This window comes from Lagenorhynchus albirostris, chromosome 3 (assembly GCF_949774975.1).
Source record: "Lagenorhynchus albirostris chromosome 3, mLagAlb1.1, whole genome shotgun sequence".
Classification (NCBI taxonomy): domain Eukaryota; kingdom Metazoa; phylum Chordata; class Mammalia; order Artiodactyla; family Delphinidae; genus Lagenorhynchus; species Lagenorhynchus albirostris.
In genome coordinates this window covers 104,444,142-104,468,842 of record NC_083097.1, presented here as the reverse complement: position 1 = coordinate 104,468,842, position 24,701 = coordinate 104,444,142, and the positions used below count along the sequence as shown (strand labels likewise).

The 24,701-nt window shown below is 41.8% G+C and overlaps 2 protein-coding genes and 1 pseudogene across 2 annotated transcripts in view; 1 reads left to right on the top strand and 2 right to left on the bottom strand.

Moving 5' to 3' along the window:
• Positions 1–563: 563 nt before the first annotated feature.
• Positions 564–15,511, bottom strand: PHAX (phosphorylated adaptor for RNA export). Its single transcript, XM_060146222.1, has 5 exons — positions 15,030–15,511; positions 12,561–13,174; positions 10,125–10,245; positions 7,403–7,486; positions 564–1,829 (listed from the first exon to the last, which is right to left on the bottom strand). Exons 1-5 carry the CDS (start codon positions 15,123–15,125, stop codon positions 1,560–1,562), a joined length of 1,185 nt encoding a protein of 394 aa, XP_060002205.1. The 5' UTR covers positions 15,126–15,511; the 3' UTR covers positions 564–1,559.
• A 5,730-nt stretch (positions 15,512–21,241) lies between these two features.
• On the bottom strand, positions 21,242–21,724 carry LOC132518214 (large ribosomal subunit protein uL14-like; annotated as a pseudogene).
• Positions 21,725–23,530: 1,806 nt separating this feature from the next.
• Positions 23,531–24,701, top strand: part of ALDH7A1 (aldehyde dehydrogenase 7 family member A1) — a 37,140-nt gene continuing 35,969 nt past the window's right edge. Inside the window, exon 1 of the mRNA XM_060143496.1 lies at positions 23,531–23,728. Within this exon, the coding sequence (XP_059999479.1) occupies positions 23,537–23,728 (192 nt within the window). The 5' untranslated portion in view covers positions 23,531–23,536. The remainder of the gene's footprint in view (positions 23,729–24,701) is intronic.

Below are 24,701 nucleotides of genomic sequence, written 5' to 3'. Positions count from 1 at the left end.
TTACATGAGTAAGTGGCATTTAGATTTCTGAATGTTGATTATCTTTCCTGATATACTATACCTTTTTTTTTTTTTTTTTTTTTGCGGTATGCGGGCCTCTCACTGTTTTGGCCTCTCCTGCCGCGGAGCACAGGCTCTGGACGCGCAGGCTCAGTGGCCATGGTTCACGGGACCAGCTGCTCCGCGGCATGGGCATGTGGGATCTTCCCGGACCGGGGCACGAACCCACGTCCCCTGAATTGGCAGGCAGACTCCCAACCACTGGGCCATCAGGGAAGCCCTACTATACCTTTAAAATCACCTTACATAAAATAATCTCAGGGACTGTGGTGATCATTTTACAAGGTATAAAATACTGAATCACTATGTTGTATACCTGAAACTAATGTAATATTGTAAATCAATTATACTTCAATTTAAAAAAATTCTTTAAATAAATAAATGGTTAAAAAATCTCAGGGATAATGTTTAAATACTTACCTATTTAAAATGTTTCTTTCCTAGGTTATAGCAATTTTATGAAAGAACATTTGAGATTAAAAAATAAAATCACTTGAAACTCATTAAGGACTGCCAGAACTCCACTTTTATTTTTGCATTCTTTACGAAAAAAACGTAACCAATTACCATTTCCTTTTCTTTCCCTGCTTACTTAGCTTCAACATCAATGATCATGTATTTCAGAAACTACTGAAAGACTTCAAGTACACTGCTGCAAAGAATAGCTAATAATTGCTCCCTACATATTTTTGCTTAATCTATTTTGTAAACTGTAGTCAACTCCTGGAACATCTTAAGTAAACTACCTTTATTTCCTTAAATAAAAATGAATAATTTTAAACATCATGCAGATGAAACATTTTTAATACCTAACTTCCTTAACATAAGGTAAAACAGTCTTAGGCAGGCTGTCACTGGGAATTTTTTAAATGTCATGATAATTATGCAGGTATGGATCATATTCAGTATTTAACATATGACCAAGGTAACTAATAAGAGGTCAAAAACAAAGTTAAAGTTAAGCACAGATACTTCTTTGAAAAGCTTCTGATGTTTATTTACTTCTGCACAAACAACTTAAGTGGGAAGAGCCACTAGTATAAACCTATTTTTAGTCTCTATTATTAAAACTGCTTAAGAGTTCTTAGAACACAGAAAAACTAAATTTGAATGCATTTGTAATAGCTTAACAATTTAGGTCTTAGGATCTTTTAATGGAATGTTTGAAACCAATCATAATTCACTGCAAAGATAAATCAGAAAAAGAAAACAAACTTTTGAATGCTATGTTATAATGACCTGGACAAAACTGATTATCAACTAGTAATGATTAGCACATGCAATAGACTGAGAAATTAAATCCTCTGCTATATACTTTTGTCAGACATGAGAAAGTTTTAAATGTTCTTATTGCATTCATCTCCCACATATTCAATTTTATTTAAGACAACAGTTCTCTCCAGATTTTTGGGTTTATCAGTGCAAAGTAAAATAAAGCAATCTCAGTAAAAATGGTTTATTACAATGTTATCTTAGAAAGGCTTATTTCTCAAAATGTCCTAAAAGATGTCCAAATCATGAGAATGATCAACCTCAATGGCTTCCTCTGCATCCAACTTTGTTTCTCCGTGTCCTTCCTGTGATTCATCAAGAGAGGCCAGGGCCTCATTTGTGTCACTTGCAAAAGTCTCTCGTGATGTATCATCATCTTCTAGAAAATTTAGGCTTTTAATAGCTTGTTTCATCTTTTTTCCCAACACTTGTGTTCTTCTCTTCTTAGCAGCTTTTTTATTTTCATATTCCTTTTGATTTTCAATGTAGAAAATGTCCTACAATAAAGGAACAACTTTAGTAAACAAGAACTACCATTTATTGAAAGCCTGTTGTAAGGCAGACTCTTTATATTATCTCCATTTTCCACACACAAAAAATATTAGATTCATAATTGAACACAGAGTCCAAGATATTTAATAAATCCTCATTGCAAGTTGAGAGGATGAAGCTATGATTCAAACTCAGCCTAGCGTTAGGTCTAGGGTCCATGCTTATTATACCATATACATCAATCTATAAAGGTTTTCTAAATAGAAATATACAGTAGAAAAATCATATTGTTTAGGATTTAAATAAAATATATTTTATCACAACAAAACAAAGTCTTTGGTATAATAATTTACTAACTCTGAAATGTCATCATAACCACATGTTATATGCTAAGAAACTGGCCAGGCCCGAACTGTGTGACTAAATATGATCATGTAACCTACACAACGCAAGAAAAATTCCAGCCCTTAAACACTGCTGTAATTAACATGTGAGACTGTAACTCTCTGCCAAAAACTTTTATCACAAGGCATAAAAATGATATAGTCAGCACTTGGATTCCAGGGTGCCAGAAAAGGGATTTTATAGTATGAAAATATGAGAATCTTCTACTCCAGGGTTTTTCAAGTATGGCACTACTAAAACTGCAAACCAAGGAATTCTTTGTGTAGCAGTCTGCTGTGTGCATTGCAGGATGTTCAGCAGCCTACCTGGCCTCTACCCACTAGCACACCCACCCCACCGCCAAACGGTGACAACCAAAAATACCCCTAGACATTGCCAAATATCCTCTGAGAGGCAAAACTGCCAGTGAATGAGAACGGTTCAAGTAGAAAATACATTTCCATTAAAACACTACATGGAAAAACAAAATAACTTCTGGGAACCTTGATACAGATAGATAAATATAATTTTAGAGGGTACAAAAAAAAAGGTCAGGGATCTAAAGAGAAGGCAAAAATGATGATGCTAATACAAAAAAGATTCAAAGATTTAAAAGAGAAGCTAGTACAGGCAGGACACACTTTCGACATCCTATTATATTCTAGGAAGTGACTCTTAAAAGCTGTAGCCAAGGGCTTCCCTGGTGGCGCAGTGGTTGAGAGTCCGCCTGCCGATGCAGGGGACACGGGTTCATGCCCCGGTCCGGGAAGATCCCACATGCCGCGGAGCGGCTGGGCCTGTGAGCCATGGCCGCTGAGCCTGCGCGTCCGGAGCCTGCGCGTGCAGAGCCTGTGCTCCGCAACAGAAGAGGCCACAACAGTGAGAGGCCTGCGTACCGTAAAAAAAAGAAGCTGTAGCCAAGTCAGTTCCTATTACATTCTTAAAGTGCATAAAGTGTAAATCCCTTCTTGTTTATAAAAAACAATATGGAGGATGGTGAGATAAACGGGGCCCTCTGCTTCGCTAAATAGTAAAAGCAGCACATGGAATTAGCAGAGGAAGGAGTAAGGAACCCCGAAATGAATGCAATAAGGGAAAGCGTCAGAATATGAGAGCTTTGATGAAGAGAAGGAATGAAAGTGTTTGCTAAAGAAATGAGGATGGGGGTGGAGAAGGAGGGTACATATGTGAGAAAAAAGCGCAGGAAGGACAAAAAGGATGAATTCAGAGGAAAATGAGGCCAGCTACCAATTCCTGAATGAGCACTTTTATGTGCCAGGCATTACGCTGAGAACTTGACACACGTGTGAACTCTTTTTCATTCACACAAGAACCTTATGAGGTGGGGATTATACTTGTTTTCAGATGAGGAAAGTGAGGCTCAAGATTAGAGCCAACAGGTAAAGGTATAAAGTCTAAACTCATAAATGATTTCTTCAAATCCATATTCTTAAACCTTAAACCTTCGCAAGAGTGTGATAATTCACAATTTTTTCAAGAGTCTACTTACCTTCAAGTGGAGCAATAGTAGAAGTATTTTCATTTTATATGGAAGCACATCCAAACATCTTGATAAAAACAATTCTAACTAGTACAATGCTTGGCAACACTAAATAAAATTACGAAGTTCCCCTTTTCCCTCCAAATATGGCAATCCTTATTAAAAAGGAATGTCATTCTCATGGGTTACGAATTTAAACAGAACTGGGATGACCCAAAGAAATGTCTTTGTAGCATATTATTAATGTTGTTACAACAAATGCAGACAACAGATAATCTGAGAGGAACTTTTTTCTCCCATCCATCTCTTTGTATAATTAACTCTGCAAGTTAAGAACCTGAAGTGCATACTATTTTCGGAGGGAGAACGTTATAGGTGGACTTATTAACTTTTTTTTTTTCTTTTAAATATAGTCAATTTTATTCTCCTTAAACCACAAAATAGAGTCTTTGGTTGTAAAAACACCACTAGCTACAGTCTTGCCAGGAGGTCCTGGCTGGGGAGGGGGCAATTAGCTGGCAGCCAGAACTCCTGAGGGGGGGACCTCTTTAAAATGCTGACAGCCAGGTGGCGGGGCCCACACACCAAGTCGGGGGAAGCACCCCGACCCTCTAGGAGGGCACCGGGCCAGGCCCCGGCGCCGCAGCCTCACGGCGCAGCAGCTGCTGCACAGCACCACCTCCTCAGGGTCCGCGGCGCCGGCAGAGGGCCTGCCCAGAAGCACCACGGCCACCTCTCCATCCTCCTCCAGAAGACCGGGGCTCAGAGATGGCTCTGAGGACCTCAGTTCCTCAGCAAAATCTGGGGACAAGCGTCCCGGAAAGGTGCTCGTCTGGGGGCCGAGGTCTTCCCAGGGGGTCGGTGATGGGGTGGGCGTGGGCGAGGGGGCCTTGGCCAGGCACCCCAGGGGTCCCCGCTTCGCAAATTAACTTCTAACTATTCTTACTTTTTCTTTCTTCACAAACTTTGTATTGTCTAAACAAATTACAAGGCCATATACCGAAACAAAATCAAATGAGAAAAAGTTGTAAACAAGCCCACTCAGTTCAGTTTTGGCTTCCAAGCTCTACAGACTGTGATTGCTGGCAATATAGTGACGAAAAGAATAATTATAACACCATTATTTGGATGGCACATGAAATTACCTATAATAAAATTATATCTGTCTTAGGCTTTTCCCTCTAGTAACAAAGACAGTCAATCCACGCACATACAGAAAATTTGGTAAAAAAAACCAGAAAAATCTTAAAAGACAAAACATTTATAATCCCTCACAACAGACCAAATCATTGGTAATATTTTGGTGCTTTAACTGCCAGTCTATTGTCCCATGCCTCTTTTTCTCTATAAATTTGTACTTTGTCGTTTTAAAAAATTCAGTTATTATTGCATTTTCTAATTTTCTTAAAATTGCTTCACAAAAATAGAGGCTACAGGATAGTTGTTTTAGGAATGTCCCTATTAGTCAACATTCCCCTATTATTAGATACTACAAACGTTTCTGTTTATTATAATGCAATGTTTCTGGTTGTTCAAGATAAAAATCTACTAACATTAAATCTCCTTCTCCACAATGAGTTAGAAGAAATGAATTTCAAAGATAGGTGATTCAGATCTTCCCTGGTGGCGCCGTGGTTGAGGGTCTGCCTGCCGATGCAGGGGACACGGGTTCGTGCCCAGTCCGGGAGGATCCCATGTGCCGCGGAGCGGCTGGGCCTGTGAGCCATGGCCGCTGAGCCTGCGCGTCCGGAGCCTGTGCTCCGCAACGGGAGAGGCCACAACAGTGAGAGGCCCGCGTACCGCAAAAAAAAAAAAAAAAAAAAAGATAGGTGATTCAATGAAAACAGCATGGGTTTGAAGTCAGAGTCCTTCCTGTGTGATCTCAGACCTGTCCTTTTTATTGCTCTGCATTTGCATATCAGGGTAATACCCAATGATAGACAGTGCCAGGCTGATGGTGAATAAATGTTATTTTCTTCTCTCCCGCTTCTGGAAATTGTCCAAGTTTAGTTGACAAACAGCTTTTCTAGACATCATTTTATTTAACTCCTTTATAGCAATATTAAATAGGCAGGACACATATTAAAGTCCTCACTTTATAGATGAGAAAATCAAGGCTGAGGGAGAATAAGCAATCTGCTCATAGTCATATAATCACTAAATGGCAAAATTAAGATTAAAACCTAGATTTTGCATCTCAGAGAATTCTTTTCATCACACCATGCTATATCTTTGAAAAGAGTCACATTTTGCTATCTAACAAAGACCCAAGAAGAATGTTCCTTCTAAGTACACACTCTGATCAGGGGTTATACTGGGGGAGGAGGGAGAACATCATTAAGGTATAAGCTCTGTTCTACCACTCAAAAGTTGTGTTCCCAAGGAAATTCACATTGTTATAAATTTATTATCAAAATAATTGTTCCAATGAGGAAAAAAGTAGTTACAAAGTAGAGATTTCAAACGTGCAACAACAGTAACATTTCCTGTAGGAATTTCAGTAACAGAGTTTTAAAAAAATGACTAAAAGTGAATAGTCAGAAAAAAGAAAAAAACATTGAGCAGATGCAAAATATGCTCACATGTAGCATCAGCTCAAGAGAAAAGGTTTTTATTTTTCTGTCATCATCAGCATTACATTAGTACGGCTATAGCACATTCCTATGACCTTTATCACCCACTGTTATAATAAAGAGAATACAAAATTTCTCAAATATTGTAGCTGTGTTGCACATGTGTACCATCTCCTTCCTATGCAAGAAGACAGTTCTCAATTTTGATCACATGTGCTAAATGCGAGTCATGTTCCTTAATTAATAAATTAAAAGGTAACTGAATTCTGAGCTGTGAAAAACCCACAGTGTATAAGATTTCCCATATGACATTCTGGTAATACAAAAATGATACTAAAATGCCTGGCTTCCAGTTTGTGAGGAATGAACAAAACAAATGTGTGAGCAGACAACAGAATGTAGTATATTCTATAAGAGAGCCATAATGGACTCATCAAAAGGTCTAAATCATGGAGAAAAATGTAGGATTAAACAGATCAAAAGACATATAACAAATGGGATGTGGAAATCTAGATAGGATCCTGATTTGGGGAGGAAAAAAGCTAGAAAATACATTCTTGGGACAATTCAGGAAATTGGAATAAGGGCTAGATAGATACTGGGATGATGCTATGAAACTGTTCTTATTTTTCTTAGGTGTGGCTGTGTAGGATATTGGGAGATGCCTGTTGAAGTAATTAGGGCTGAATGTCATGATGTTTGCTCCTTATTTCCCAATGGTACAGAAAAAAAATTGCATAGGTAAAGTAAGAATGTCAAAATGTTAACCACCCCTGAACCTAGGTGAAGGATATATGGGTATTCATCCTGTTGCTTTTTCATCTATTCCACGTTTGAAATTTTTCATTAATAAAAAGTTGTAGGAGTAGAAAAAAATAATTACATGCTAAGAGACCAGGAAAAATTGCCATAAAAGAAATCTTGACCTTGGCTCTGAAAGGGAAGAAAATGAGGAGGCAGAGCTTTACCAAAGGCACAAGGTTTACTTGAAAAGAGACAATGAAAAATTGGTCAGTACAAGGCAGAGCAGGTAACAGAGATCAGTAGAAAATGAAGCTAGAGGCTGAGTGGGAGTTAAATTATGATGGATCTCAAAAGTTAAGGACATTATTGCTTCTACCTTAATTTGTTCCTCACTGATACTAGGAGTGTTCTTCAGGAGATTCAGGAAAACTCCACCTGGTGTTCTTCTTCGACTACCATTCTACAAAAAGGAACAGAAAAATGATCCTGTGAAGACTCTTCCAGTGAATGGTCAAAGCAACTTTTAGAGACATTCCTAAGGAGATATTAAGGTCTACAGTACCACTCCAGTTTAACTGCAGTGTCCTTCTCTCCTCTCCAGACTTCCATTTGCTCTATTTCTTTTCCCATGGCATGTATCACTTCTTGGCATACTTGAAGATACTACATTTATTCTTTACAGACTGTTTCCCTCCCACCCCCTACTACAACATAAGCTTCCTGTGTCTAGAACAGTGCCTGGCACACAGCAATAAAGAACTGTACAAGGAAAGAATGCATGCACCAAAAGAAAGTGAATTTGGACTTGCATCTTCCCAACATTCAGTAGATTTCCATTAGCTCACTGGTTTTATTACTACTGTATTATTACTACAGTATTAAAATTTTGATATAGGGAATTCCCTGGCAGTCCAGTGGTTAGGACTTGGTGGTTTCACTGCAGGGGGCCTGGATTTGATCCCTGGTTGGCGAACTAGTATTCCACAAGCTGTGTGGCACAGCAAGAAATTAAAAAAAAAAAATTTTTAAAGTAAAATATTGATATAATCTATAACTTCGTGCTCAACTGAATGAAAATCTAGGTACCTTAAACAGTGACACAAACAGGGATGCCAGTACATTCATGATTATTATAATTTGTTTTGTTGTTAACTTCTGGAACCTATGTTCACAGGCTGTTTCCTCACCCAGTGCTATCACTTCTAACTGGTTTCTTTTCTCTCCATTTCCACAGCATAATATTTAGTCTCTTGTGATGTTATTATTCAAATTCATGAGGAACAAATAAGAAGGAAGCCATTCAATCTTCATCCTCACCCTGTGCTGAAAGCTCAATTAAATGAGATCTGCAAAACCATTCATTCTATGGGATAAACTGCTACTGCTTGTGATCTGGCCCCAACCAGAGAAGTGCTCTTTATGCCACTCTGGAGCAATGAAGTATTTTTTAACTGTTTTTTCATTTTTGCTTTCTCAACCCCAGAAGCCTCTTTAGACATTTTGTTTCCTATTCACTCCTACCACCCATGAGATTTTAATACTCACAGATATACTTTATATTTATCTGTGCTTTTTACATAAGAAGATTTTTGGTTTTTTTACCCCCAAGAACCAGTTTCCAAGAATGCATGAATTGGGCTTCACTGGTGGTGCAGTGGTTGAGAATCTGCCTGCCAATGCAGGGGACATGGGTTCGAGTCCTAGTCTGGGAAGATCCCCCATGCCGCGGAGCAACTAGGCCCATGAGCCACAATTACCGAGCCTGCGCGTCTGGAGCCTGTGCTCTGCAACAAGAGAGGCCGCGATAGTGAGAGGCCCGTGCACTGCAAAGAAGAGTGGTCCCCACTTGCTGCAACTAGAGAAAGCCCTCACACAGAAACGAAGACCCAACACAGCCATAAATTAAAAAAAAAAAAAAAAAATGCATGAATTAAATGAGCTAAAAGTAACATTTCTTTTTTTTTAAAAAAAATTTATTTATTTATTTATGGCTGCATTGGGTATTCGTTGCTGCGTGCGGGCTTTCTCTAGTTGTGGCGAGCGGGGGCTACTCTTTGTGGTGGTGCGCAGGCTTCTCATTGTGGTGGCTTCTCTTGTTGCAAAGCACAGGCTCTAGGGCATGTGGGCTTCAGTAGTTGTGGTGCATGGGCTTAGTTGCTCTGCAGCATGTGGGATCTTCCCGGACCAGGGCTCGAACCCGTGTCCCCTGCATTACCAGGCAGATTCTTAACCACTGAGTCACCAGGGAAGCCCCAAAAGTAACATTTCTGCTCACCACCACTAACTAAATTCTGGGCACAGTGTTAAGTATATGCATTATCTCATTTAATCCTTATAATAGAGGATTAATCCCATTTTATAGCTGAGACTGAGGTCTGAGAAGTATCGATAATTTAGCCAAATGTCACATCTAGTAAGCTGCACACCCAAAATTCAAAACCAGGTACCCCAAATTCCAAAACCCATATTCTCAAAATCTGAGCTTCCAGTTCCCCCCTCCAGACCTTTCTTAAAATTTCAGCCTTAATGAATCCTATAAGAGATCTGTTGTTGACTGCACACTAACAGGCTACAATTTAGGTATATTTTTTATAAGTAAAGTATTAATTGCAAAAACTGACCACACTGAATTAAAAAAAATTTTTTATACATTTATTTGTTTTTTATTTATTTTTATTTTTGGCTGTGTTGGGTCTTTGCTGCTGTGTGCGGGCTTTCTCTAGTTGCAGCAAGCGGGGGCTACTCTTTGCTGTGGTGCGCAGGCTTCTCATTGTGGTGGCTTCTCTTGCTGCGGAGCACAGGCTCTAGGCACGCGGGCTTCAGTAGTTGTGGTGCACAGCCTTAGTTGCTCTGCAGCATGTGAGATCTTCCCCGACCAGGGCTCGAACCCTTGCCCCCGGCATTGGCAGGTGGATTCTTAACCACTGCGCCACCAGGGAAGCCCTGAATTTTTAAATTATTAATGAAGGTTTTTTAAAGTCTGAAACACACTGTAATAATTTATAAATAAGAGAACCAACAATCAGAGACAAGGGCATTTTATTAAAAAATCACATGAAATAATACAAAAGCAGAAAGAATGAAGCAGTTAGTCTTACCATTATAAAAAGGCCACCATTTTGTTCAACTTCAGCAGTTTCCATCAGAAGTTCAATTGCCTTTTTGTTCCCAATTATCCTCACTACTCGGGCTATCAAATCTTTCTTTGGTTCCTGCAACCTGATGAGGAACAAATGAAGTAATATTAAACTTTTTATTTGTTGCAAAAAGTTGAGGAAATCTACCTTAGTCTCCAATTTAGTTCCTAACTAGAATTAACTTCTCATTCTAATAACATTTGCTTTCCAAAATCCCCAATATTTAACCTTGGAATCACTGACATGGAAACATTCCTATCTTGGGTCACCCAAGGAGATCATAACCTCCAGGATCCACCTCAAGTCTCATAACTGGCATCTTCACTTTGCCTTATTGGATTATGGCATATTTCAAAAGAAACATGCACACATAGCAAGGGGAATGCAAGCCTAAAAGCAAAAGAAGATAACAACCAGTCTACTCTCATCAAAACAAATAGCAAACATATACCATGCTTTCTAAAAGTTAGCTCTCCTAACTCTAGAGATGTCTAAAAGTTTTAAAATGGATTGGATTTTTCCCTCATGGGCTCCCTGCCTCAGAACAAGGAAATAGCTAATATTTACCAAAGGCTTATTATGGGATAAGCACAATCCTAAGAACTATACATGCATTATATCTCAGTTAATTCTCTCAACAACCTTATGAAGCAGATATTATGATTTTCATTTTACCACTGAGAGGTAAAAACACAGGGAGCCTAAGTAGGTAGCACTTCTGACATCAGAGCCCATACTCCATAGAGATGAAGGAGCATTAATATTACAGAAGTCTTACCAGTTCCCTAACCAGCCCTGGCTTCTTTTGTTTCTTCTGTTGTGGAAAGAGCAGTAGACTAGGAACAAAGGGGCTAGACTTTAGTTCCAGGTCTGACACTTATTAAATTTGTGACTTTGAGCAAGCCACACAACTACCGGGCCTCAGTTTCCTATTTGTAAAGTAAAGGCTTTGGTTTACAAAATCTCGAAGTTCCTTTCCAGAACTCAAATTCCAAACTCCCTCAGTATTTTAAAAAAATCCAGTATGAGTATTGACAGGCTTGCCTGGAAAGTAAATACTTGTTTTCCTACTAGCTATATTACTCTTGAACCTTACCTGTTTTCAGATTTGTGACACTGTTCACTAGTGATTTAGAGCTACTAAAAAAGTAAGCAAAATTTCAACTTTTTATTTATTTATTGACCTCCCCGGGCAGCTTGCAGGATCTTAGTTCGCCGACCAGGGATCAAACCCGGGCCCATGGCAATGAAAGTGCCAAGTCCTAACCACTGTACTGCCAGGGAACTCCCAAAATTTTAACTTTTAGTATTTCTTGTTAAAAATATATGAAATGGGCTTCCCTGGTGGCGCAGTGGTTGAGAGTCTGTCTACCGATGCAGGGGACACGGGTTCGTGCCCCGGTCCAGGAAAATCCCACGTGCCGCGGAGCAGCTGGGCCCGTGAGCCATGGCCGCTGAGCCAGCGCGTCCGGAGCCTGTGCTCCGCAGCGGGAGAGGCCACAGCAGTGAGAGGCCCGTGTACCGCCAAAAAAAAAATAAATAAATAAAAAATACATGAAATGTAAATTTACCATACATCAAGCAACTCTACTCCTATTTATCCAAAAGAAATGAAAATCTGTGTCCAAAAATGTGTACGTGAAAGTTCATAACAGCATTATTCATAATTTCCCAAAAGGGTAACAGCCGATATGGATGTGTGCGTGCATATGCGTGTGCGTGTAAATAAACAAACTGTTGATTCCTGCTACAACATGGACGAATCTGAAAAACACTGCAGTAAGTGAAAATAGCCAGGCACAAGAGACCCCATACTGTGATTCCATTAACATGAAATTTCCAAAAATGCAAACTGATAGCAACAGAAAGTAGATTAGCAGTTACGTGGGAATAGGAACAGGAACTAACTTTAAATGGGCACATGGTATGAGGGATCTTATAGGGTGATGGAAATGTTTTAAAAGTGCTTTATGGTAATCGTTGTACAACTGATAAACTTACTAAAAAAATCAACACTTGAAATGGATGAATTTTACCACATGTATACCATGCCTCAATAAAATTGTAAAAAAAAAAAAAAATCATGAATGCTTGAAAGCACTCCAAAAAACCTACATGATTTAAAAGGATATGTTTTTACCTAAAGAGTTCTATAGCACTAAATGGAAAGAGTTGCTCAAAAGTTCATAAAAATCTGCAAAATTATTCTATCAGGTCTGCCCAAATTTAAGAACACCCAGCTATATTCATATAACCACATAAGCCTAGAGTTCATGCCTTGAATTTAAAAATTTCAAAAAGGAACATCATTGTCAGTGTATTTGGAATCTGTGTTATTTCTCATAAATGGAAGACAATTGGTCAAGTGCTCACTTGTAGACAAATTTAAATACTCACCTAAAAGAAATTTCATCAGCCACTTTCTCTTGAGAATCGTCCTCTGTGATCTCATATCGGCCTTTATAGTTCATTTCTAGTCTGTCTCCTAGTCTGTCTTTGACAGGTCGTTTCCTTTTGAGATGACCTTGCCCATTTTCCTCTTCCTTTGATCCCGTTTTTTTGCCACCATGCATATATTCATCTAGCTCTTTGTCTAATTCTTTTGTATGCTCTTGGGATTCCCTCTTAAGTTTCTTAGCAAGCAAATAATTGTACGTCTCGGATTCTCTGCTTCTGTCAATAGTGCCCTCCATTCCCAAGATACCAAGTTCAGTGGCCACTGCATCTTGATTCTGTTCCTGCAGCACAGCACCCCATATGTTGTTAACCTTCTTCCCTCCAGCAATAGGCGGTTTCTGGCTGCTCTGGCCAAACTGAAAAGGCTCGGGTTTGGGAGGAGTGTTAAAACATTTTTGTCGTTTGCGCTTCCAGAGAGAGCTATCATCATCTGAATCCGAAAAACTCTCCTCACTTGAATCCACACTTTTAACAGTCCGATAATGTGATACCGGAGCACACACTGTTGCAGTACTCTGGAAGGGCCTCACTGCACAGTCCCCACCTAGTGCTTTCTGCAAGTGAAAGAAAATACAATCAATTCCATAAAACACATTAACTCCACACACCATGTGCTTTTTTTTTTTTTTTTGTGGTACGCGGGCCTCTCACTGTTGTGGCCTCTCCCATTGCGGAGCACAGGCTCCGGACGCGCAGGCTCAGCAGCCATGGCTGACGGGCCTAGCTGCTCCGCGGCACGTGGGATCTTCCCGAACTGGGGCACGAACCCGTGTCCCCTGCATCGACAGGCGGACTCTCAACCACTGCGCCACCAGGGAAGCCCCACCATGTGCTTTTTAAAAAATTATTTAGGGATTCAGCTGGACCATTTTGAAGGAGAAATGATCTTCAAAGATCTCTGAAACCAACTGAGGCCCTGCATTTCTAAAGGTCTACATGGAATTTCCTTTTTTTTTGCCTGCGCCGTGCGTCTTACAGGATCCCTGTTCCCTGACCAGGGATCGAACCCGGGCGGGCAGTGAAAGCGCCAAATTCTAACCACTAGACCACCAGGGAACTCCCTGGAATTTCCATTTTAAAAGCCACAAATTCATATTTCTATATAGCTAATACAGCACTTAGTTCTAAGACCCCTTTTAAAAATTTTCCAAAGCTTTTAATTCTCACCTTTAGAAGATTTTCAATCTTTTAAGTTATTGTCAGAATGTTTGAAAATGACATACACGATGTTACTAGCAGTTAAAACAGAACTTGTTTTCTTCCTTTCCAAAGATGCCTGCCATGCATTTGATTACATCAACTGCCTTTATATGGTTTTGTGACTATGTTCCTTTTAGACTAGACAGTAAACTCCTATGTGTAAGAATCTCCGACAAATTACTTTTAAAACTGCACAGTCCGTGGCATTAAGTTTACCAAGTCATGGGTCAATCTATGTAAAACAAACTGAAAGAGACTGAAAAACAAAGTATTTTGGTACCGATTTCCTAAGAAATTTCTATGCAAAAGGAATCACCTTTGCTTTTTCAACTAAACATTGAACAAAGTATTTGTTAAGTTCCTAATATGTGCTAGAAATGGGGGTGGGGTATTTCAAGTCTAGAAGGTAAGTCTTCCTATTTTGAAATAATAATGGCACTAACACTTGTAAGCCATTACTCAGGCTCCACTGAATCCTGACAGCCACCCTATTACTGTCGTACTATTATCATTCCTATTCTAAGATGGGGACACCAGGCTAAATGACCTGTCAGAGGTCACACAGTGGCGGCGCCAGGATTCGAACGCGGGTAGACTGGCACTAAAGCCTTTTCAAAAGAGCTTGCTACTCAGTAGGGCGGCCAAGACAAACGCCTACTTAGAAACCTGGGAAGCTAACACAAAACCCAGTGCCACATTATGGCATGACGAAGCTAGGTTCCAGGGGAATATGGAAGACCAGGCCTCTGAGCAAGTGATGAACTTCATCCCTGGTCCTCACTCCCTTTCTGCTCAGCGTGCACATGAGCGCCACAGGCTGTTTGCGGGCAGAGGTCCCCAGGTTCTACATTTTCGGCAAAAAAAATGCCCTTCCGAGACAACCTAGCGGCGCCGGAGTGGGGAAGCCCGTAGGTTTAGAAAACGAGGAGCGGAGCACTGGAGGCGGGGAAGAGGCAGCCGCAAGCCCGCCTCCGGGAGACAGCCCGCCTCGCGGAACCCGCTTCGCAGCGAGACGCCGGGCTAGGTTCGTACGGCCTCCTATCCCCGCAACCTCCCTCGCTCCGCGCGCCGGGCCGCGGGACGCCCGCCCGCCCCTCACCCTCCCCACCGCACCGGCTCGCGCGCCGGGCCCGGGGACGACCACCCCTCATCGCAGCCCGCGCTCCGCGCTCCCGGCCCAGAGTCACCCGCCCCCCCCTCCGCACTCACCGGCACCTGCAGCGGCCTGTCGCTGGGTGCCACCGTCATGTCGGAATCCGAGTCAGAAAGTTGCCCATCTTCCATGTCACCTGCCTCCTGCGCCATCTTCCCGCGGCGCGGTGCAGCGGGCCGAGAGGGCACTTCCGGCGGGGCGGCGGGCTGGTCCGGCTGGCTCTGACTGGTCGGGCGCCCCCGCGAGGGGGGCTGCTCCCGCCCCGGCGGCCGGTGGACCCAGACGCCTGGGCCGAGGCTCGCAGATGTTGCGTCATCATCGCAACCCGCTCGCTTAACGCTATTCTGGGAGAATGAGTCCTCTTCTGCTGCAGCACTCTGGCGCGTTCCCTACCGACCTGTTTCCGGCAAACCTAAAGATGCGCATGGATGGCAGCCATGAGGGATTTCTCCCTCGGCCTCACAACCCTCGCCTGGATGCTCTGGGCAGGCCTTCCTGCTTCCATTCTTGCTCCTCTGTGATCCACCGTGCATGTAGCTTCCCGGGGAACCTTCCAGACGGGACGTGAGGTCACCGCCCTGCTCAGACTTTCCAGGGCTTTCCTCCGCATGATAAGGCTTGAGTTCTCAGCACTGCCAGCAGAGCTGCGGGTGTGTGCCTGTCTGGTGTCCCCCTCCGGCTCTCCAGCCACGCTGGCGCTGCTCACGTTGTTCCTCTGGCACCCTTTGTCCTTTCCCGGCCCAAGGGCTTTGCAGTTGCTGTTCCCTCTGCCTGGCTGACTCTCCAACACCCGACACCCCGTTGTTGCACAGGTTATGCTGTCTCATGATTCAGGATTCTGATTAAATGCCACCTTCTCAGAGAGGTCTTCTTCAACCACCCTCACTAAAACAGGGTCTCTCCTGTCACTCTCAAACCGTTTTTTTTCCCTCATGGCATCAATAGTCATATGTGTATTTAAAAAATTTTTTGTCTGAGCTCCCCACTAAAATGTCAGTTTTATTCGCTGTTGTTTCTACCTGCGAACATACATGACTTCTTGTACGTAAAGATGGTCAAGAAATATTTGATTTTTTTTTTTTTTTTGCGTAAAGGGGATCTTGTTGTTTGTACCTTTTCCTATTCTGCTATCTACTTTAAAAAAGAAACAAAAAAATAAATAAAAAAATAAAAAAAAAGAAACAATATTGGGGTCCAGAGGTTGGGACTCCGCGCTTCCACTGCTGGAGGCTGGGTTCGATCCCCGGTCTGGAGATAAAATCCTGCAAGTCGCGAGGCGCGGCCAAAAAAAACAATATAGAAGTTTATATGGACACCTTTCTATACCAGAATATAAAGATCTAGCTCCTTCATTTTAATGACTCCCTAGTTTTCCATTGCATGAAGGTAGCCTCATTTTTTAGTCTCTGATGGTTGTGTTTTGCAATGAACGTGTCTTTTTACAAACTTGTTTTATTATTTCCTTAGGATATGTCTCTAGACTGTATGGAAAAAAATGAATTTAGATTTTTGAAATGTCAATTTAATACCTATAAAGGAATTTAGAAGTCACCTGGTCCAATTTATTTTGACAACTGAAGAGAGTTTACACAGCTAAGCTAGTGAAGACCTGCGTCTTGATTCCAGGTCTCCTAATTCTTAGACAACTTTATTATTTTACCTTTTCTGCATAGAATTACAATCCCCCTACAACTGATTTTTGTGCGTGGTGTGAGGTAGGAGTACATTTTCATGTTATTATTAACATTTTACTATGTGGTATGGGAGGCAGCTAAATACCGTAGAATGCATACAATAGCCAGCCTCTCACACTAGAGACTTTCTCCAGTGTTTTCCACCAGAAGAGTTTTAGTTCTTACCTTTAGGCCTATGGTCCATTTTGACTTAATTCTTATTATCTAGCGGGAAGTAAAAGTCAAGGTTCCTTTTTGTGTGTGTGTGCCTGAATATCCAAATAATATAGCACTATCTGTTGAAAAGACTATTCTTTCTCCCTTGAATTTCTTTGACACCTTCATTGAAAATCGACTATATATATGAAGGTTTATTTTTGAGTACCCTATTCTGTTCCATTGATCTTTATGTCTATCTTTACACCAATGTGACACTTTCTTGATTACTGTAGCTTTATAACAATTGTAAAATTGTTATAATAGTTGTTAAAATTAGGTAATGTAAATTTGTTCTTTTTTTTTCCAGAACTGTTTTGGCTATTCTAGATCCTTTGCCCTTCCATTTAAACTTTAGACTCTGCTTGCCGATTCTGGTATCTTGGTTGGGATTGCATTGAATCTACAGTTTAATTTGGACATTGGGGAGACTATCTTAGCCTGATGCCATTGAATGCAGGAATCATATACTGCTAATCAATAACTCTTCTTCTTCTAAATTCTGGGCTCCTAAACCACTAGATAGGTAGTATATACCCTGGGAGAGAATGCAGTGATTAGAGGATGTGAATGGTTGGTCCTTTCTGAGAATAATTTTCCCCATCAAGTAATAAGCCAGCATTTTAGTTGCAGCATCATTTTTTGGTTAGCTTGATTAATATGAGCCTGCCCAGAGCAATAGTTAGTGTCATTCACTCATGCTCTGTTAAATCAGATTCTGAGTTTACAATAATGAAATTTTATGTGATTTCTCCACTTTACTGCTGCCTTGGGGCAAGCATGCATTATCAGATCAAATCCCTCCGCCTTCTGGCCAGCTATTGTTGAAGAACAAAGACAGCTAGTATTCATGAAGACTTCCCAAGCACAGGTCATTTGTACTTATGCTGTGACTCCAAAGTCTTTGTTATAACCACCCTATGATGCCTTTGATAAGTCATTTGAAAAGCAGAATTGGCCATTTGCTAACTTCTCCACTTTTCATAGAGAATTGGATCAAGGTGTCCTGAGTTTAGTCAGTACATTTAAATTTCTGTAGGGCTTTGCAGTTTTTACATATACTTTCATGTACGATCCATTTAATTCTTTTTCAAGTAGGAAATATGCTTTCATATGATTCATTTAATTCTATCTCTTCGTGCTTTGCCCCATCAAAATTCATCGATGGTGATTTTTCCTGACCTCTTATTGGCAGGCTAAGTGAGTTTTGAAAAAAGAAGGTAGAAGAGAGATGCAATCCCTATTTTCCATATAGGCAGTTGCTGGTGTCTATCATCCCAGAACTGGTTTAGAGAGACAGCCATGAACCTCTCTTCTTAGTGAAGAGAAGGAAGTTAACATTCCTTGAGAGCATTTATGTGTTGCTTCTAAAATTTAGTGCATCTGTAAATGCCTTTTCATTTTTTGAATCAAATGGAGGGGAAGAGAATGGAAGGATGTGGTGTTAGGATACGTGTACAAAGAATCTTACTGGCAGCCCAGAAAGTGAGGAGAATTAAATTCTCCATTAAAATGTTTGGGAATTAAAATGAAGGAAATTAGTTCTTCAGTCCTAGGGGTGGATGGAAAACAGTAGCTGGGTTGTTGATAGAGGTTACCAATGCTGGACAGGGTATCCTTGCTTTGTACCACAGAGGTGTGTTTATAGTTTCATTTTTTCGTTGATGTAAATGTATGTGAGCCTGGTAGGATGCTGGGAATTGTGGAGCCATGCAAGGATGAGTCAGAGATGGTCCTTGCCTTAATGGGGAAAAATATAACATTTTCAAATGGAAGCATCATTCAGGTATCTCCAGCACTTAACTACAGTTTCTGATAGGTGCTTGATACATGCCGATTTCAACATGGTTTGTTGAAATCATTTGTGTCATAAGGATGGAACAGATAAAGCTCAAGCATGAATGCAGAGATGGAAGGAAGGGTTTTACAGGTAGAGAAAACAGCAAGGGCAAAGACACTGAGAGGAAAACACAGGCTTTGTATAGAAACATACAATGACTGTCTGGTTGCAGTGTGGAAGGCCACAAGGCAAGTCCACTTGGAATCACTGAGACACCTTATTAATTCAATTGATTTGAGAGTGTGTGTATATTTTTAACTCATGCCTAAATCATGCTGACTGAGATGGTGCTATTTCCCTTATATAGAGTAAGCCCAGTTATTGTGGAATTAGATGGAAGATGGGATGGTGGAGGGGTGGGGTTGGGGTGGAAAGAATATTGCAGGAAGAGGTGGGATGAATTGGGAGATTGGGATTGACATATATACACTAATATATATATAATGGATAGCTAATAAGAACCTGCTGTTAAAAAAAAAAAAGTAACCCCCCCCCCCAAAAAAGTTGCAGGAAGATAGAAGAAATGGAGAATAAAGGAAATTGATCAAAACTGTCTTTGTTCTTCAAAAGCAAGAATATGCCCAGGCAGGATATTTAAAGGGAAATGCCACAATTTAATATTTTTCATTCTTTAGAAAACTCTAATTTATAATTTAACAAAGTGGCGAAAACAAGAAATCCTCTCTCCTCCACCAAAAACCCTCCTCCTTTGGCTACTCCAGGAAACAGCAGTCACCATCACTTTGGGAACTGGTTAGAAATACCGACTCTCAACTTACCTCAACATAATAAAGGCGATATATGACAAACCCACAGCCAACATCGTTCTCAATGGTGAAAAACTGAAACCATTTCCACTAAGATCAGGAAGAAGAAAAAGTTGCCCACTCTCACCACTATTATTCAACATACTTCTGGAAGTTTTAGCCACAGCAATCAGAGAAGAAAAAGAAATGAATCCAAATCAGAAAAGAAGTAAAGCTGTCACTGTTTGCAGATGACATGATACTATACATAGAGAATCCTAAAGCTGCTACCAGAAAACTACTAGAGCTAATCAATGAATTTGGTAAAGTAGCAGGATACAAAATTAATGCACAGAAATCTCTTGCATTCCTATACACTAATGATGAAAAATCTGAAAGAGAAATTAAGGAAACTCTCCCATTTACCATTGCAACAAAAAGAATAAAATACCTGGGAATAAACCTACCAAAGGAGACAAAAGACCTGTATGCAGAAAACTATAAGACACTGACGGAAGAAATTAAAGATGATACAAACAGATGTTCTTGGATTGGAAGAATCAACATTGTGAAAATGACTAAAGTACCCAAAGCAATCTACAGATTCAATGCAATCCCTATCAAACTACCAATGGCATTTTTCACAGAGCTAGAACAAAAAAATTTCACAATTTGTTTGGAAACACAAAGACCCCAAATAGCCAAAGCAATTTTTTTTTGTTTTTTGCGGTACGCGGGCCTCTCACTGTTGTAGCCTCTCCCGTTGCGGAGCACAGGCTCCGGACGCGCACAGGCTCAGCAGCCATGGCTCACGGGCCTAGCCGCTCCGCGGCATGTGGGATCCTCCTGGACCAGGGCACAAACCCATGTCCCCTGCATCAGCAGGCAGACTCTCAACCACTGCACCACCAGGGAAGCCCAGCTAAAGCAATCTTGAGGAAGAAAAATGGAGCTGGAGGAATCAGGCTCCCAGACTTCAGACTATACTACAAAGCTACAGTAATCGAGACAGTATGGTACTGGTACGCAAACAGAAATGTAGATCAATGGAACAGGATAGAAAGCCCAGAGATAAACCCACACACATATGGTCACCTTATTTTTTATAAAGGAGGCAAGAATATACAGTGGAGAAAAGACATCCTCTTCAATAAGTGGTGCTAGGAAAACTGGAAAGCTACATGTAAAAGAATGAAATTAGGGGCTACCCTGGTGGTGCAGTGGTTGAGAATCTGCCTGCCAATGCAGGGGACACGGGTTCGAGCCCTGGTCTGGGAAGATCCCACATGCCACGGAGCAACTAGGCCCGTGAGCCACAACTACTGAGCCTGCGCATCTGGAGCCTGTGCTCTGCAACAAGAGAGGCCGCGATAGTGAGAGGCCCACGCACCGTGATGAAGAGTGGCCCCCACTTGCTGCAACTAGAGAAAGCCCTTGCACAGAAACAAAGACCCAACACAGCCAAAAATAAATAATAAAAATAAAAGGAATTCCCTTAAAAAAAAAAAAAGAATGAAATTAGAACACTTCCTAACACCATACACAAAAATAAACTCCAAATGGATTAAAGACCTAAATGTAAGGCCCGACACTATAAAACTCTTAGAGGAAAACATAGGCAGAACACTCTATGACATAAATCACAGCAGGGAGGGGGCTTCCCTGGTGGCGCAGTGGTTGAGAGCACTACGGTGGTTGAGATTCACAGCAGAATCCTTCCTGACCCACCTCCTAGAGAAATTGAAATAAAAATAAACAAATGGGACCTAATGAAACTTAAAAGCTTTTTTTTTTTTTTTTTGGAGAAAATAATTTTTATTATCATTTTTTTCTTTTACAAATACACCGAAGAGTCATGCAATGCTGTCAGCATTGGACGCAATCCTGGGCCACAAGTCTGCACATTCCTTTGCAACTGGTCCTGTGATGGCAGAACCTTTCATCTCGCCTTTGTTGTTTACTATGACCCCTGCGTTATCTTCAAAATAAAGAAACACACCATCTATTCTCTGGTATGACTTTCGTTGTCGAATTACCACCGCTGGATGTACCTTCTTTCTGAGCTCTGGTTTGCCTTTCTTGACTGTGGCCATCACCATGTTACCCACACCAACAGCAGGAAGTCTATTCAGTCGTCCCTTGATCCCCTTCACAGAGATGATATACAGATTTTTGGCTCCTGTGTTGTCAGCACAGTTGATCATGGCTCCAACTGGAAGACCCAAGGAAATCCGGAATTTCGCACCAGAGGACCCACCACGTCCTCACTTCAACATCTTGAACGCCGGAAAGGGACAAAAAGGAAGTAGGTATAAAGGACACTGAGATCTCAACTCCAACGCCCCACCCAATCTGGTCACGTCGAAACTTAAAAGCTTTCGCACAGCAAAGGAAACCATGAACAAGACGAAAAGACAACCCTAAAAATGGGAGAAAATATTTGCAAATGAAGCAACTGACAAAGGATTAACCTCCAAAATATATAAGCAGCTCATGCAGCTCAATAACAAAAAAATAAACAACCCAATCCAAACATGGGCAGAAGACCTGAATAGACATTTCTCCAAAGAAGATATACAGATTGCCAACAAACACATGAAAGAATGCTCAACATCACTAATCATTAGAGCAATGCAAGTCAAAACTACAATGAGTTATCACCTCACACCAGTCAGAATGGCCATCATCAAAAATTTACAAACAATAAATGCTGGAGAGGGTATGGAAAAAAGAGAACCCTCTTGCACTGTTGGTGCGAATGTAAATTGATATAGCCACTATGGAGAACAGTATGGAGGTTCCTTCAAAAACTAAAAATAGAACTATCATACGACTCAGCAATCCCACTACTGGGCATATACCCTGAGAAAACCATAATTCAAAAAGAGTCATGTACCACAATGTTCATTGTAGCTCTATTTACAATAGCCAGGACATGGAAACAACCTAAATGCCCATGGACAGGTGAATGGATAAAGAAGATGTGGGGCTTCCCTGGTGGCGCAGTGGTTGAGAGTCCGCCTGCCGATGTAGGAGACACGGGTTCGTGCCCTGGTCCGGGAAGATCTCACATGCCGCGGAGCAGCTGGGCCCGTAAGCCATGGCCACTGAGCCTGCGCGTCTGGAGCCTGTGCTCTGCAACGGGAGAGGCCACAACAGTGGGAAGCCCGCATACCACAAAAAAAAAGAAGATGTGGCACATATATACAATGGAATATTACTCATCCATAAAAAGAAATGAAATCGAGTTATTTGTAGTGAGGCGGATGGACCTAGGGTCTGTCATACAGAGTGAAGTAAGTCGGAAAGAGAAAAACAAATACCGTATGCTAACACATATATATGGAACCTAAAAAAAAAAAGGTTCTGAAGAACCTAGGGGCAGGACAGGAATAAAGACACAGACTAGACAATGGACTTGAGGACATGGGAAGGGGGAAGGGTATGCTGGGACGAAGTGAGAGAGTGGCATGGACATGTATACACTACCAAATGTAAAACAGATAGCTAGTGGGATGCAGCCGCATAGCACAGGGAGATCAGCTCGGTGCATGGGGATATATGTATATGTATAGCTGATTCAGTTTGTTATAAAGCAGAAACTAACACACTATTGTAAAGCAATTATACTCCAATAAAGATTAAAAAAATACAGCAGGAAAAAAAAAAGAAATACCGACTCTCAGACCCCAGTCTGGACCCACCAGATCAAAATGTTCATTTAACACGATGGCCAGGTGATTACTCGCACATTTCAGTCTGACAAGGCCTGCTCTAACCTACTGTATTGTAGAGCCAATATTTTGCTGAAAAAAAATTCTAGCTGCTGCCGCTGTTCCCAGTCTCTTTCACCAGATGGCAGTAGCCCGTTCACTTCCTCCCAGCCCCACTGTTTCAGGCCGGTGTTAAGCTCCAGGTTACAGCTCCGGGCTCTTGCGGAAGATCCAAATAGGCAGGGAGACGCCGAGGGAGGGGGCGGACCCTGTGGGCGGGACCGGACCTGCCCAATGGGTTCCTCCGGGTGGGGGGCGGGGCCCTATTTCAGCTGCTCCTCCGAACGCAGGCGCAGTGCGCCTCCCTGGTTCGGTATGTGGCGAGTTCCCCGTCTGCTCTGCGTGTACGTTCCAAGGAAGAGCAAGCTCACGGGACCTTTGAACAGGCCTGCCGCCTTCATGTCCACTCTGCTCATCAATCAGCCCCAGTATGCTTGGCTGAAGGAGCTGGGGCTCCGCGAGGACAACGAGGGCGTGTATAATGGAAGCTGGGGAGGCCGGGGAGAGGTATGCGGGTGTCCCGGGCAATCTCTGCGGCCTCACTTCGCCCCGGGAGGCCGGACACGCACTGCCCAGCTCGAGTCCCCACGGACGCTGTCGGCGGTTGTACTGGGTGGGAAGTTTTGAAGTCCACAGTAAAAGTTTCCTCACGTAGAATGTCTTAAAAATACCGTTAGATTTTAGGTCCCGTGTGTTATGGAGAATCGAGTTCATTTTGGAGCTGGTTGGGGTTGAAGTTCCCCCGCATACTTGAAACCGTGCCGGCAGAGTTCGGCACTCTAGTGAGAACTGCCACACGCTTAGCGGTGGAAATTATCGGAATTTTGTGCTTGACTGTGGCTCCTCACATGTGAGGTGCGCCACAGGTACTGTTTTACAGTATAGTTTTGTATTGTCTTTTCTGAAATCCTTTGGAATGCAAGCTCGGACTTGCTGAAATCCTATCATGTTTTCATTGGGCTCTGAGCTTCCTTGAGGGCTGGGTTTTCAGCGTTTCTCTATTTCCAGAGCCTGACACCGTGCTTGACACCCAGTTAATGTTCAATAAAATGTTTTATAGAGTAGTATGGAAAGGTTAGGTTATTATCACCTAGATTTTTTTGAGAGCTGCATACAAAAGAAGGCTTTTATAAGAAAATGTTATGTAACATTCTGATAGTTTGTTGAATGAACCTGCTTTGTTAGAGGAAACACATCTTTTAGTTATCTGTGACTGTAGGAGATGCAGGCGGTTTTAATTGTTCCCCAAATCCCCCCTCCCCCATTGGTGGTTTCAGCCTGTTTTTCCTGTGGTATCCAATCATTAGATTCATGGATAAATACCCTCTCCTGAAAGCCTTTTTTAAAGCTACACCTGGGTTCTTTCTTTATAATTGACCTCTCCAGTTTGTGTGGACACAGGCCTTTCCCATGGTTGTCTAGCTTTGGCCATTTCACCCCTTACCAGAGGGTGGGCAGAGTAAGGGAGAGAGGGAATAAG

Excerpts from the sequence above, each read along its gene's own strand:
- PHAX (XM_060146222.1), bottom strand. The coding sequence starts at position 15,125 with ATGGCGCAGGAGGCAGGTGACATGGAAGATGGGCAACTTTCTGACTCG. Across the intron at positions 13,175-15,029 it reads ACAGGCCGCTGCAGGTGCCG|AAAGCACTAGGTGGGGACTG; the intron begins GTGAGTGCGGAG and ends TTTCACTTGCAG. Across the intron at positions 10,246-12,560 it reads GCTGATGAAATTTCTTTTAG|GTTGCAGGAACCAAAGAAAG; the intron begins GTGAGTATTTAA and ends GTTCCTCATCAG.